At 37.7% G+C, this 14,353-nt stretch overlaps 1 protein-coding gene across 1 annotated transcript in view; it reads right to left on the bottom strand.

The window, feature by feature from the left end:
• Positions 1–14,353, bottom strand: part of TANGO6 (transport and golgi organization 6 homolog) — a 166,550-nt gene that overhangs the window by 64,868 nt on the left and 87,329 nt on the right. Inside the window, 1 exon segment of the mRNA XM_079116932.1 lies at positions 8,372–8,512. Coding sequence (XP_078973058.1) covers positions 8,372–8,512 — 141 coding nt within the window.

A 14,353-nucleotide genomic window follows, 5' to 3' on the forward strand; every position in this document is an offset into this window, starting at 1 on the left:
TGCATTGTAGGATATTTAGTACATCCTGGGTTTCTACCTACTGGATGCCAATCACAACCCCCATACACACATCAGTTGTCTCCAGACACTGCCAAATGTCCCCTGGGGAGCGAAATTCCTCTACCCACTGGTCTAGTGGAATAAAGAACTGGGTAGTGTTTGTCAAGCTCTGCAGAAGAGAGAGCAGATATTCCATCAGGCAGACGTGAGAAAGGAGCGTAGGGCACAACAGAGCAGATTAATTCTCTAGACAATCTTGCAAGGAAATAACTCCCACAGATATATTTAATCCCTTTTACTTTAATTCCGTTTGCCAAGTAATTACCAGTTCAATATCTTAGGCACAGTACATTATATTTTTAAAGAAGTTTTTAAAAAATGCAATGGCATATAACAGTCCACAGGTTATTGTCAACATCGACATTGGACCATGTAAGAGGAAACAGATGGAAAAACATTTGGAATGTAACAATGTGTTAAGATTAAATTTCTAGAAGTACAAAAAAAAAAAAAAAAAAAAACCCACAGTTTCTTAAATAAAAAAGACTAAACCAAAATCCCACCACAATATTTTCTACATTGAAAAGGAAAGACAAAAATATACAGATTCATACTTATATAATCATGGTTTAGGAAAGTCTGCCTATATAAAAAAGAAACCACACTGGAAAAGATAGGATTTACCTACATCAAAATTAAAAACTTCTGGTTTCAATGAAACAGAAAACATGAATAAAAGTACAGGATAACAAACTGAAGCAGAAAATATTTACAGCATACACCCAAATGGTCCAAGATCTTTAAATATGTAGGCTTTCATAAATGAAACAGTAAAATCAATACCCCAGTAGAAAAAAAGGACAAAGGACATGAGCATATAATTCATACGTACACTCAAATCCCCTCCACATATAAAAGCTTAGCTCATAAATATATGAAAAATATTTAGCCTTATCTATTGAATAGATGGGAATAAAGCCAAGATAGCATTTCTTTATATATCTGCTTGATATTTATAAAAATCATAATAACCTAGAATGTATGGTGTTCATAAGAATGCAGACAGACTTTGTCAAGCATTGATATAAAGTGGTACAACCTCTCTAGAAGATAATTTAGTAATAAATATAGTTTTAGTGAATATTTTGTGTGTGTATGTGTGTGTGTGTGATTCTGGGGATTGAATCCAGGACCTTAGGCATGCTGGGCAGGCCCTCTACAACTGAGCCATCCACTCCCAGTTCAACAAACACATTTTACTTTAAGAAATTTTTCCTAGGAAGTTATCATGGATCTATACAAAGATTTAGCTATAAGAATATTCATCTCAATGTAGATATTTTAATTTTTTTTTTTTTTTTTTTTTTTTTTTTGGTACCAGAGACTGAACTCAGGGACACTCAACCACTGAGCCACATCCCCAGTCCTATTTTGTATTTTATTTAGAGACAGGATCTCACTGAGTTGCTTAGTGCCATGATTTTGCTGAGGCTGGCTTTGACCTTGCAATTCTCCTGTCTCAGCCTCCTAAGCCACTAGGATTATAGGCATGTGCCATCATGCCCAGCTCAATGTAATTCATTTTTTTTTAATTTAAATTTTTATTTTTACAGACTGCATTTTGATTCATTGTACACAAATGGGGTACAACTTTTCACTTCTATGTTTTGGTAGGCGATTTGCTAGAATGTTATTAAGGATTTTTGTGTCTATATTCATCAGAGATATCAGTCTAAAGTCTTCTTTCATTGATGTGTCTTTTGGTATCAGAGTGATACTAGCTTCATAGAATGAATTTGGAAGGATTCCTTCCTTTTCTATTTCATGAAATACTTAGACGAGTATTGGGAATAAGTTCTTCTTTGAAGGTCTAGTAGAACTCAGCTGAGAATCCGTCTGGTCCCAGGCTTTTCTTGGTTGGTAGGCTTTTGATGACTTCTTCTATTTCATTGCTTGAAACTGATCTGTTTAAATTGTGTATGTCCTCCTGGTTTAGTTTGGGAGGATCATAGGTCTCTAGAAATTTGTTGATGTTGTCAAGATTTTCTATTTTGTTGGAGTATAGATTTTCAAAGTAGCTTCCAATTATGTTATGTATTTCAGTGGTGTTTGTCATGATATTTCCTTTTTCATCACGAATTTTAGTAATTTGAGTTTTCTCTCTCCTTCTCTTTGTTAAATGTGGCTAAGGGTTTATCTATTTTGTTTACTTTTTCAAAGAACCAACTTTTTGTTTTGTCAATTTTTTGAATTGTTTCTTTTGTTTCAATTTCATTGATTTCAGCTCTGATTTTAATTATTTCCTGTCTTCTACTACTTTTGGTGTTGTTCTGTTCTTCTTTTTCTAGGGCTTTAAGATGTAATGTTAGGTCATTTAGTTGTTGACTTTTTATTCTTTTCTTGAATGTGCTCCAGGCAATGAATTTTCCTCTTAGTACTGCTTTCATAGTGACCCAAAGATTTTGATATGTTGTATCATCATTCTCATTTACCTCTAAGAATTTTTTTATCTCCTCCTTGATGTTTTCTGTTATCTATGCTTCATTCAATAGCATATTATTTAGTGTCCAGGTGTTGGAGTAGTTTCTGTGTTTGTCATTGATTTCTAAATTCATTCCATTATGACCTGATAGAACACAAGGCAGAATCTCTATTTTTTTACATTTACTAAGGGCTGCTTTGTGGCATATCATATAGTCTATTTTAGAGAAGGATCCATGTGATGCTGAGAAGAAAGTGTATTTGCTCACTGATGGATGGAATATTCTATACAAGTCTGTTAAGTCTAAGTTATTGATTGTGTTATTGAGTTCTATGGTTTCTTTGTTTAATTTTTGTTTGGAAGATCTATCCAGTGGTGACAGCATTGTGTTAAAGTCACCCAGAATTACTGTATTGTGGTCTATTTGATTCCTGAAATTAAGAAGGATTTTTTTTATTTACCTTTTAATTTTTTTACAGACTGCATTTTGATTCATTGTACACAAATGGGGTACATAATTTTGTTTCTATGGTCATACACAATGTAGATTCATACCATTTGTGTAATCATACATGTACATAGGGTAATGATGTCTGTCTCATTCCACCATTTTTCATACCCCCCTCCCTCTCATTTCCTTCTACATATTCTAAAGTTCCCCCATTATTCTCTCATTCCCCATCCTCCACCCCCATTATATATCATTCTCCACTTATCAGGGAATACATTCGGCCTTTGGTTCTTTGGGCTTGGCTTATTTCACTTGGCATGATATTCTCCAATTCCATCCATTTATTGACAAATGCCATAATATTATTATTCTTTATGGCTGAATAGTGTTCCATTGTGTATATATACCAGAGTTTCTTTATCCATTCATCTGTTGAAGGGCATCTAGGTTGGTTCCACAAACTAGCTATTGTGAACTGAGCTGCTATAAACATTGATGTGGTTGTGTTTCTGTAGTTTGCTGATTTTAGGTCCTTTGGATATAAACCGAGGAGTGGGATAACTGGGTCAAAAGGTGGGTCCGTTCCAAGTTTTCTTAGAATTCTCCATACTGCTTTCCAGAGTGGCTACAGCAATTTGCAACTCCACCAGCAATGTAAAAGTGTGCCTTTTTCCCCTCATTCATACCAACATCTATTATTGTTTGTGTTCTTGATAAAAGCCATTCTAATTGGAGTAAGATGAAATCTTAGAGTTGTTTTAATTTGCATTTCTCTAATTACTAGAGATGTTGAACACTTTTTCATATATTTAATAACTGCCTGTGTGTCTTCTTCTGTAAAGTGTCTGTCCAGTTCCATGGTCCATTTATTGATTGGGTTCTGTATTTTTGTTGTAAAGTTTTGTAAGTTCTTTATAAATCTTGGAGATAAGTGCTCTATCTGAAGTGCGTGTGGAAAAGATTTTCTCCCACTCTGTAGGCTCTCTCTTCACATTCTTGATTGTATTCTTTACTGAGAAAAAGCTTTTTAATTTGAGTCCACCCCTTTTATTGATTCTTGCTTTTATTGATTTCTTGTGCTTTGGGAGTCTTATTGAAGAAGTCTGATCCTAAGCCAACATGATGAAGATTCAGGCCTACTTTGTCTTCTACTAGGTGCAGGGTCTCTGGTCTAATTCCTATGTCTTTGATACATTTTGAGTTGAGTTTTGTGCAGGGTAAGAGACAGAGGTTTAATTTCATTTTACAGCATATGGATTTCCAGTTTTGCCAGCACCATTTGTTAAACAGGTTATCTTTTCTCCATTGTATATTTTTGGCTCCTTTGTCAAGGAGGTGACTGTATTTATGTGGTTTTGTCTCTGTGTCTTCTATTCTGTACCATTGGTCTTTTGGATTTGTTTGATGTACATGGATACACCGTTGTATGGGGCATAAATATTTACGATCGTTATGTCTTCCTGATTTATGGTTCCCTTAAGCAGTATGGAATGTCCTTCTTTATCCCTTCTGACTAACTTTGGCTTAAGTCCACTTTATCTGATATAAGGATGGAAACCCCCACTTTTTTACTGAGTCCGTGTACATGGTAGGTTTTATCCCATCCTTTTACCTTTAGTCTGTGGATGTCCTTTTCTATGAGATGAGTCTCTTGAAGGCAGCATATTGTTGGGCCTTTCTTTTTAATCCAATCTGCCAGTCTGTGTCTTTTGATTTATGAGTTTAGGCCATTGACATTCAGGGTTATTATTGAGACATGATTTGTACTCCCAGTCCTATGAGCTTATTTTTGGTTTTTAACTTGACTTGGTTTCTTCTTTGATTGGTTTTTCCTTTAAGGTAGCTCTTCCCTTTGCTGACCTACATTGTTCTTTTTCATTTCCTCCTCATGGAATATTTTTCTGAGAATGTTCTGTAGTGTAGGACTTCTATTTGCTAATTCAATGTAATTCTTAACAGCAAAAATATGAAGACCTTACAAGTTGGTTAGTCAAAAGAATTATGGTACATTCAAATAAACAGCTATCATGCAATCATTAAAAATTATAGAGGATGTGAAATATACCCATGTTAATGACAGAAAAAAGATGTTGAATGACATGGAAAAAATGGCCAGGATGCAGTAAAGTGTACTGGATAAAAGAAAACGTTTAGAGTCAGATTGCCTGGGTTAAAATTCTGGAACCATCATGAGTTAGTGGCATCACATTAGGCAAACTATTAATCCTCTCTGTATTCAGTTTCCTAACCTGTAAAAAAATATAACTTCTATGAAATAATAAATCTGGGCAAGGATCATCCATGGCTACTTAAAGCCATTAGAGGGAATGTTGACAGAGAAGTTTCCAACCAATGAACCCTACTGGAAATATCAGGATCAATCTCTCAACATCACCGACAGAGAACAATGTACTGTGTGTCTCCTAATGTGAGGAAATGGGAAATACAGCACACAGCATGGTCCACAAAGTACTTGAGGTCCTAAATTTGACCCAAGTTCATCCAAGTATCTCGAATGCTCAGTTTACTGGAAACATGGGAATTTAATGCCATCAAAATGAGGTTCAAGAACAATCAAAATAAACTGATGATGATAAAAAGTCAGAAGAGTGCTTACCTCTGGGGCAAGTATAGAGTAGGAGGGAACAAAAGGAAACTTTATGGATTACTAGAAGCTTCTAATATGGTAAACAGGTTAAAAACCATGAAGTTACACTTTTTTTTCCCTACAGTTCTAGAGATTAAACCCAGGGGTGCTCTACAATGGAGCTATACCCCCAGCCCTTTTTATTTTTTATTTTTTGTTTTGAGATGGGGTCTTGCTAGGTTGCCCAGGCTGGCCTTGAATTTTTTTTGATCCTTCCTGTGTCAACCTCCTATGCCCCTGGAATTGCAGGCAGGCATGTGCCAGCTTGCCCAGTGACAAATTAGTATACTTTATAAATGTTAATGTGCATATAAAATTTTTTAGATGTTGATAGACCTTTATTTTATTTATTTATTTATTTATATGCAGTGCTGAGAATTGAAGCCAGTGCTGCACACATGCTAGGCAAGTGTTCTATCACTGAGCCACAACCCCAGCCACAGTTTTTAGAAACAGAAAGTAAAAAATTCTTCTGCTGCTCTTCCAACATCACCCAGCAAGACAAGCAAGTGTGGCTGGGAAATTAGCAGAGATGCCAAGAGGAAGCTGTAGTATATCACACCCCAGCTCTTACCCGTGGGTCTTGTTCTTTCCCCAAAGTCCCATAACTGCAAACTGGGAAGTGGGGAGAGAGTGCAAGGCCCAGGATACGCAACCAAGGTTCTTATTAGGGAAGTCTTAAAAAGTGGCTGTTCACAAAGATTTCCACAATATCAGCAAACTAAGAATACCGGCTGTGTTGTAAAAATGGTCTTTAACTTCACCTAAAGAATTTAGTAAATCAGTTGTCGCATGTCTGTAATCACAGTAACCTGGGAGGTTGAGGCAGGTAGATCACAAGTACAAGGCGAGCCTCAGCAACTTAGGAAGTCCCTGAGCAACTTAGAGAAACCTTGCCTCAAAATAAAAAAAAAAATAAATAAATCAAAAGGGTTGGGAGGTGGTTCAGTGGTTAAACACATCTGGGTTCAATGCCTGGTACCAAAAAAACGAATGTAACAAGTCATCTATGTAAGTTGACACAGGTTGACTCTCCCTTATCTGAAGTGCTTGGGATTAAAGTGTTCTGGATTTTGGAATATACAAACAGACATCTGGGGATGGATCCCAAATCCAAACACAGAATTGATTTATGTTTCATAGATACCTTGTATACCCACTGCCTTAAGGTAATTTTTTACAATATTTTAAATATTTTTTTTCATGAAATAAAGTTTCATGGTATGAAATTTTCTATTTGTGGCATCATATCAAGAGCTCAAAAAGATTCAGATTTTGGATTTTGGATTTTCAGATTAGGGATGCTCTGCCAATAATGGGAATCAGAAACTAGCAGCTAAAGCTAAGGCTATGTTTAAAGCTGGATAACTTGGAAGGGTAAGCTACAGAAAAATGAGAACTTGGAAAATGGGTAGAATTTGCTTTGAAATGCCAAAAGACTGTTTTGGAAACTGAGCTGATTTTAAGAGTATATAAAGAGGAGTAAGGTCTGTCTGTCATTCAGCATAGCCCCCTCACCCCTACCTCCACTCTCACCCCTCAAGATAACCTGAACTGTGCAGTGTGGACTGAGAAATGTGCATTTTCAGTGTTCATCATCCCAATGTAGAGGTTTACCAGAAAGTTATGGAGAAAATACATGTTATATTGATGATTTCTCTGCATGGTTTACAGTTCTCCGTTCTGACACTCCCAAGAGCACATATAAAAGAAGTCAGAGGTTAGTGTGATACTGTAAGCTTAATATTCACACTACTATGACAGAACAACTTCTTATAATGGTGTACTTGTCTGGTATATTTCAAACCCAATTTCAGGACTAAGGTGAACTTATAAAGTTCTCCTTTCTTCAAAGAGCAGAAAAAAATATTTTTATTATTTTTTTTGTGTCCGGGGGTGCGTGGTGCTGGGGATTGAACCCAGGGCCTCATACTTGCTAGGCTAGAAAAAATATCTTTTAAAATTTTTAACTGAAAAATAAAAATTATACATATTTATGGGATAAAATTTTCAAATTTCACTCTCATAAAAGTCTTATTTCACTGATGAAAGGATTTAAGTGGCTGGAATTCTAGGTTCTATCTTTAACCAGAACAGGTACCCAGAAATCAGGAAAATTAAGGACTATGTCCAGAGAAATAGTGTGCAGCTATGTAGAATTTAATGAATTCTTTGCAATGCTGATGAATAAAGAATCCATTTGATCTCTTGATTCAAGTGGCCAGTGTGGCATTGTTTTTTAAGCCAAAATATTACCTTTGGTGGCTAACCTTCATAACACAAACTGATACAGGGCATGCAAGGTGAGAATACAACCCCCAAATAGAAAATAATTCTCAAAATTCAACATGGCAGCTATCTGGGTAAAATGGATTTTGTCTTACATTCTGGCTCTCATGTGTACAATTGGTTTGCCTTATAGTAAGGCTTCTATTGATACACAGGGTGGCAGTCAATGGTTAAGTCTACAGAACACAGGTTAAAAAGTATTCCTCTCAATTCTATGTTACACAGGCCAGTTTTCAATATCTAAAGTCCCCTACTGGCTAATGGAGAAGTTTACATTAATTTAATCTCTCTCTTTAGAATGAACAATTATTTTCTTTGACCTTGCTCCCCAGTATACCACCTTCTAGCTCCATATGGACATTCAATAAATAGTAGGGAATTAACTCATCTCAGCCCCAATCTGCCCTCATCCACTAATTCAACAAACCTTCAGGACACAGACTCCGGTTTCAAAGCCACTCTTCTCCACCCTGTTCCAGAAGAATAGAATAAGAAAACTCACCTAATGCCCTGATAATTCGCATCAGGACTTCCCCGAATTTCATTCTGGTCTCTGGAGTGTACTTATCTTTACCAGTGTCATACTGAGCCAGCAGGTCAACCAAAATTTTCTCAGGGTACACATCTGAGAGCAGGGCAACCCCTAGGGTTTGAAACAAGAACAAAAGAGTTCATTATCATTTAGGACTGAAAGGCAAATAAATCCAGACATCCAGGGATGGGACGCAGGTACATTTAAACCCACCTACTACCAAGGACTGCCTTTTATTTGGAGAGACAACAAGGTCGAAGAGGATGGGGCTTGGGAGTTCAGACTCCTAGATTCACCTCAACCCATCCTCATCTTGAAGGTCCCTCTCTCAGCATGGACATTGTATATTCTATAAGTTATGGACCCTTAAAGCAGAGTCTAGATGACTACGTATCACACAGGATTCAGCAGCAGGAGACCACTAGGGATCTTCCCAATTCTAAGGCTCTAAGGTTGGATGACTTGTACTGCCCCTGACAACATATCGGTCTGAAGCGCAGAGTGCTTCCTGCCTTTGCTGTAGTTTTCCATTCCTGAGTAATTTCACAGCCCTCTGCAAAACTGTCAATGAGGAGAGCAATTTCCAGAAGGAAACATTTTCAGAGCATTCAAGCTGAGTTCCCTGATGAACAGAAGTAGGGAAGATGCTGCCTTTGAGTCCCCCTTCCTAGGATCCCTTCTCCTGTCCCTGTCTGGGCTTCCTCAATACATATCCCGCAACAGTGTTACCACATCTGAGTCCAGCCCTAAATTGAGCAAGCTCTGCAGGGATGGAATAAGGGGAGATATGACCTCAGGCAGGATCAGAACAAAGTCCCTTGTCTTCTTCAGACTATATTAAAACAAATTCTATTACTCAGGAAAAAAAGCTTCCATCCCTCTAAAGTACAGTGAGGAAAAAGAAAAAAATAGTAGGAAATAGAAATTTCAAAATAAAATATATCTAGGATGAGAATGCTTCTCACCATTTCTATCTCAATCACTTTCTTCCCTGGTGTCCAGTCTGGATTTTCTCAACAATCCCTCAATTGGTCTCCCCTGCTTTGACCTTTTTCTTTCATTGCAGTTGCAACAATTTGGTTGAAAACCCAAGTCAAGCCCTTCTTTCTTTTGGTTTCCTTCTTCCCAACACAGAGTAGCTCCCCAACCCTCTGCTGCCTTGGTCCTCTCTCTGACCCCCTCTTTGACCCTATTCTCCCCTCTTGCATACTGTCCTCAGTGACTCTGGCTGCTCTGTTATTTTTTTCTTCAAGGAGACCAAGCTGCTCCTGGCTCAGACCCCAGCCCTGCTGCTCCACCTCCAGGAAGTCTCACAGCTTGCTCCCAAACTCCTATCATGTCTCTGTTCATATATCACATTCACCAAATACAAAGTGGCAGCTTCCTTCCCCTGCCACTCTTTATCCCTCTCACCCTGCTTCATTTTTTTCTTGGCAAATAATATTACCTGACAGGTCATATATTTCCTTATTTACTGTCTGCCTCTCCTCCCTGGAATGCAAATGCTACAAAGTCAAGGGATTTTGTTTTGTTCCCTGCTGTGTCCTCAATGCCTACACAAATGCCAACACAGAGCAAGTGCTCAATAACCATTTGTTACAGTCAATGAATGAATGAGTAAAAGGAGCTCAAAGATATAGTTGACATAAATTTGAGGAATGTAGAAAGAGAGGATGGGGAGAAAGTAATAAATGTTTGAGAAACCCATAATTAACTTTTCATCTGAGTTTCCCATTCCCCAGTTTAAACTGACAACCTCACAGCAACATTTCTATAGTACAGGTTGTGATTGCAGTCTCTTATAAAATCACGTGCTCTCTCTCTTCACTCCTCCCGCATCTGGGGGTCCATGAAGGTGGTGCACCTGCTGAGGGCTGCACCTGTCTGCCTATCTTCTTTTCTGTCCTCCCTACCCCCACCTTTTCTTTGAATCCAAAGAACAGGGAAGCCTCTGGACATGGCCCTAAGCCACACCTCCCTGTATGTGGGCTCCAATTTTACAAAGCGGAAATCCTGCTCTTAAGGAAGTTTCAGGACATGGCCAAACTTGAAATACACAACTCCCTGTAGGCAAAATGTGACACTGGCTATAATTCATTCTATTGTGTAAAATGATGAAGAAGTCCTTGTGGGTTCAAGGTGGAGTTAGGGAACATTCTAGCATAGGAAAACAGTCTGTGGCTTAGGAAAAGGTAAGGAAGAGAAAGGAAACATCTTCCAAGTCCTAAAAGAGTCCCCAAAGATAAATGAATTGGTAGGTGGTAACTTCAATTCTGGCTATTACAAGGCCTGGCGTATATTAATGTAGAGATCATACATGCAGCTATCATAACCACTTTTTCACAAGAAGTTCCCAACTCAGAGATCTGCTAGATTTGTTTTCTTTAAGGAATATAGTCATGACTTAGTAATGGAAAACAGTGGTAAAATGGGATTTGCTATATAAAACTCTGATCTATATCCAGTTTTTCTGAAACCCATCTATTACTAAAGTCCTCCCACTGTTGTTTATTCCTATATTCTCTTATTAGTCATTAACACAAAACAGTTATTAACTTCTATGCACATATTATCCTAGTCAAATTGGTTCCTGGTGTCCTCTCTGCAGTGGACAGATGTGTGGTTGTGCATAGCATCTACTTTCTTCTGGCAATCACACCCTGGTACTGCTTTGGGAAAAATGGCTCTCCTCTCAGTTTGTGTGGTTTCAGTGGGCTAACTATCCTTTCTCTTCCTCCCTCCCCAAACTGGTGAATTATGATATTCTATGCCACCCCAACCTTGACGATTGGTTCAGGAATGGCCAATAAGACTTGATCTTGGAACCCCCCCTTGAAAAATGCTAGGAGAGATAAGCTTCCTTTACCACACTCACACTGAAGTTACTAACCTGCTGGTGCCAGAGACTACCATGTGGAGGAAGTCCACCAAGAATGTTCCACAGAGAGTCAGGCCATGAGAGGGAGGGAGAAGGCAAGCTTTGAGCACCAGGATCCAACTATATTTTTACCCACTAGACTTTTTTGATAACATGCTTTTATTGTCCCCCCCACTACAACCAAAGGAATTCTAACATAACCCTTTTGCTTCGTTTTTTTTTTTTTTTTTTGTGGTGCTAGGGATTTGAAGCCAGGGCCTTGTGCTTGTGAGACAAGCACTCTACCAACTGAGCTATATCCCCAGCACCCCCGCCTTTTGCTTTTTTAAAAAGATTTTTTTACAATGTTAACCTTTAAACTCTACCAGGGAGCTGTCATTCTTCCCATTCTTGTATAAAGATTGGCAATGGCAAAGAACAGTTTCCCTGTTTCCCACATTCCTGGGTATGTCAGCCTTTGTTTCTCTTCCTGTTGGCCTGCTCCACAGACTGCTGCCAAATGGCTCTCTGAGGTTGAGTTTTACCTTCTAGGATACTGTTGCTACCTAAAAGTTTATGAATCCCTGGGGGATAAGGTCAGTTTCTGTCTTACTCACCAAATAGTGAAGAAAATCATATGATGGTTAAGACCGAATGGCAGTGAAAGAGATGAGACTTTTTGAGGTTGTTTTTATTTCTTATTTGAAGGATTTTCTAACTTAGACATGCTGAGGTTACACTTGACACTTGATCCCTCACACTTGATAATTCTTTTGTAATCTGAAAATGGGTAATTTCTGGGTCAGCACAGGCTTCAAGGAAACATGACACATCAATCCCTTTGGCAATAAGAATCAAATGATCATATAAGAGATACCTCTCCCTACTCTGATCACAGGAAAATGACTCTGCATTTCAGGATGTGGTGTAACAGATAAGATACACAGAAGGTAAAGGTGAACCCAAACTCACAAAAGTTCATGAAAGCATTCTAACCCATGTTTCGGGGTCCTGCATAGGACATAGGTGAATTAGCTTAACTGAAAAAATATTATTGAAAGTACTTCTTGTAATAAAACAAAAGTAGTTAACCTTGCAAAATAACTGCCCCCTGTCTCCCACCAAAAACGTTCATTATGAAGCTAGAAATGTATTTTTGATGGGAACAAAGTGGAATGCCTTCAGCAGTGGAAGGAGTTTAGGTGTAGTCTCACTTGACATAGTGTTCCTACATTATAGGAAAGATGGTCTAATTCTAAATATTTCTGCTGACTGACTCTATCAAGGAACCTGCTAAGCCATGCCTACTTTGAAACTAACTTTCATAATTTTTCCTGGGCAGATCACAACCTCCTAAAATACCCTCTCAAACTGGAAAATCATCTATGCACTTGAACATATCAGGTATTTTGCCAAGAAACCACAAGAAACATAAAATGCCACATATTACATGATTCTCTTTACATGAAATGAACAGATTAAACAAAACTATATAGAAAGTAAGTAGATTTAGTGGTTATGTAGGGCTGTGAGAGTTGGGAAGAAATAGGGAGCAACTGCTAATGGATATGAAGTTTCTTTGGGGTATGATAAAAAATTCCAAAATTGTGAAAATAGTTAGACATTCTGTGAATATACTAAAACCCACTGAATTTTATACTTTAAGTGGATGAACTATATAGCATGTGAATTGTCTCAAAAAGTTGTAATATACATGTACTGAAACATCACATAGTATCTCATAAATCTGTACACTTATGCTCTTTGTTTTTGTGGTGCTGGGGAATTAAATCTAGGACTTGGTACACGCTAGGCAAGCATTCTCTCACTGAGCTATGTTCCTAGCCTACAATTCTTATGTTTTTATGTGTCAGTTAAAAATAATAAATTTAAGCTTTAAAAGTTTTTATAAAAATGATAATAAAGGCATTTCTCACTCTAGAGATGGCCCATATTTGTCCAGGAATTTTTTGGGGGGGCTGGGGAGGATAACCAGGAATTGAACTCAGGGGCACTCAACCACTGAGCCCCAGCCCCAGTCTTATCTTGTATTTTATTTAGAGACAGGGTCTCACCGAGTTGCTTAGTGCCTCGCCGTTGCTGAGGCTGGCTTTGAACTTGCCATCCCCCTGCCTCTGTCTCCTGAGCTGCTGGGATTACAGGCATGTGCCATCGCCACAGCTATTCCTAGAATCTGTATCTATCTTCCTAAGTAAATCTGTCTATGCCTTTGAAAAAAGAAAAAAAATGATAAGAAAATATTTCATATCTACTCTTTTAAAAGGCTTTTAGGTGGTAGAAAGTGGGATAAAAGAGCATATCTTAAATGTAAAAGGAAATCCACCACCAAGGGCACAGTATCATCTTCCTTTGGTATCCAAATTTTCTTTGGTTATCCTTGCAGCTTAAGAGTAGAAAAAGGGAGAAATGACTTGATATTTATGAGTTAAATGGGAAAACAAACATTTCACATTTCACAGACTGTATTGAATTATTTAAAAAAAAAATGCAGTATTATGTTTAAAAATCTAACTTCTGGGGCTGGGGATATAGCTCAGTCGGTAGAGTGCTTGCCTTATAAGCACAAGGCCCTGGGTTCAATCCCCAGCACCGCAAAAAAAAAAAAAAAAAATCTAACTTCTGTGGTAAGCCAGAAATTCTACTCTTACAGTTCATCGTAATAGACACACTAGCAGAAGTAGAAAATTATGCATAAAATCCCCACTGTAGCACTATTTATAATGGAGAAAGCGCAAAACAAATTAAATGTTCATTAATGGAGGACTGATTAAGTTGTGACTATTCATACAATGGAATATAATGCACACACTACCTCTTCCCCCAAACAACTTTTTAAGAAATTTTGGAATGAATTCTAAGGTCCATTATTAAATGAAAAGTAAGGTACAGAACAGTGTGCCTAGAATTCAAGTAAATTTGTGAACAAAAGAGAAATATATACTCATCAAAGATTTCTGAAATGACACACAAGAAACTAATAACACAAGTTGTTTTTAGGGAGAGTAATGGGGTGACTAGGAAAAGATTTGCAACCAAATGTAGCTGAATGGCCAGAAACATTTATACTTCTTCCT

Source organism: Sciurus vulgaris (genome assembly GCF_902686455.1).
Source record: "Sciurus vulgaris genome assembly, chromosome: 17".
Lineage (NCBI taxonomy): Eukaryota > Metazoa > Chordata > Mammalia > Rodentia > Sciuridae > Sciurus > Sciurus vulgaris.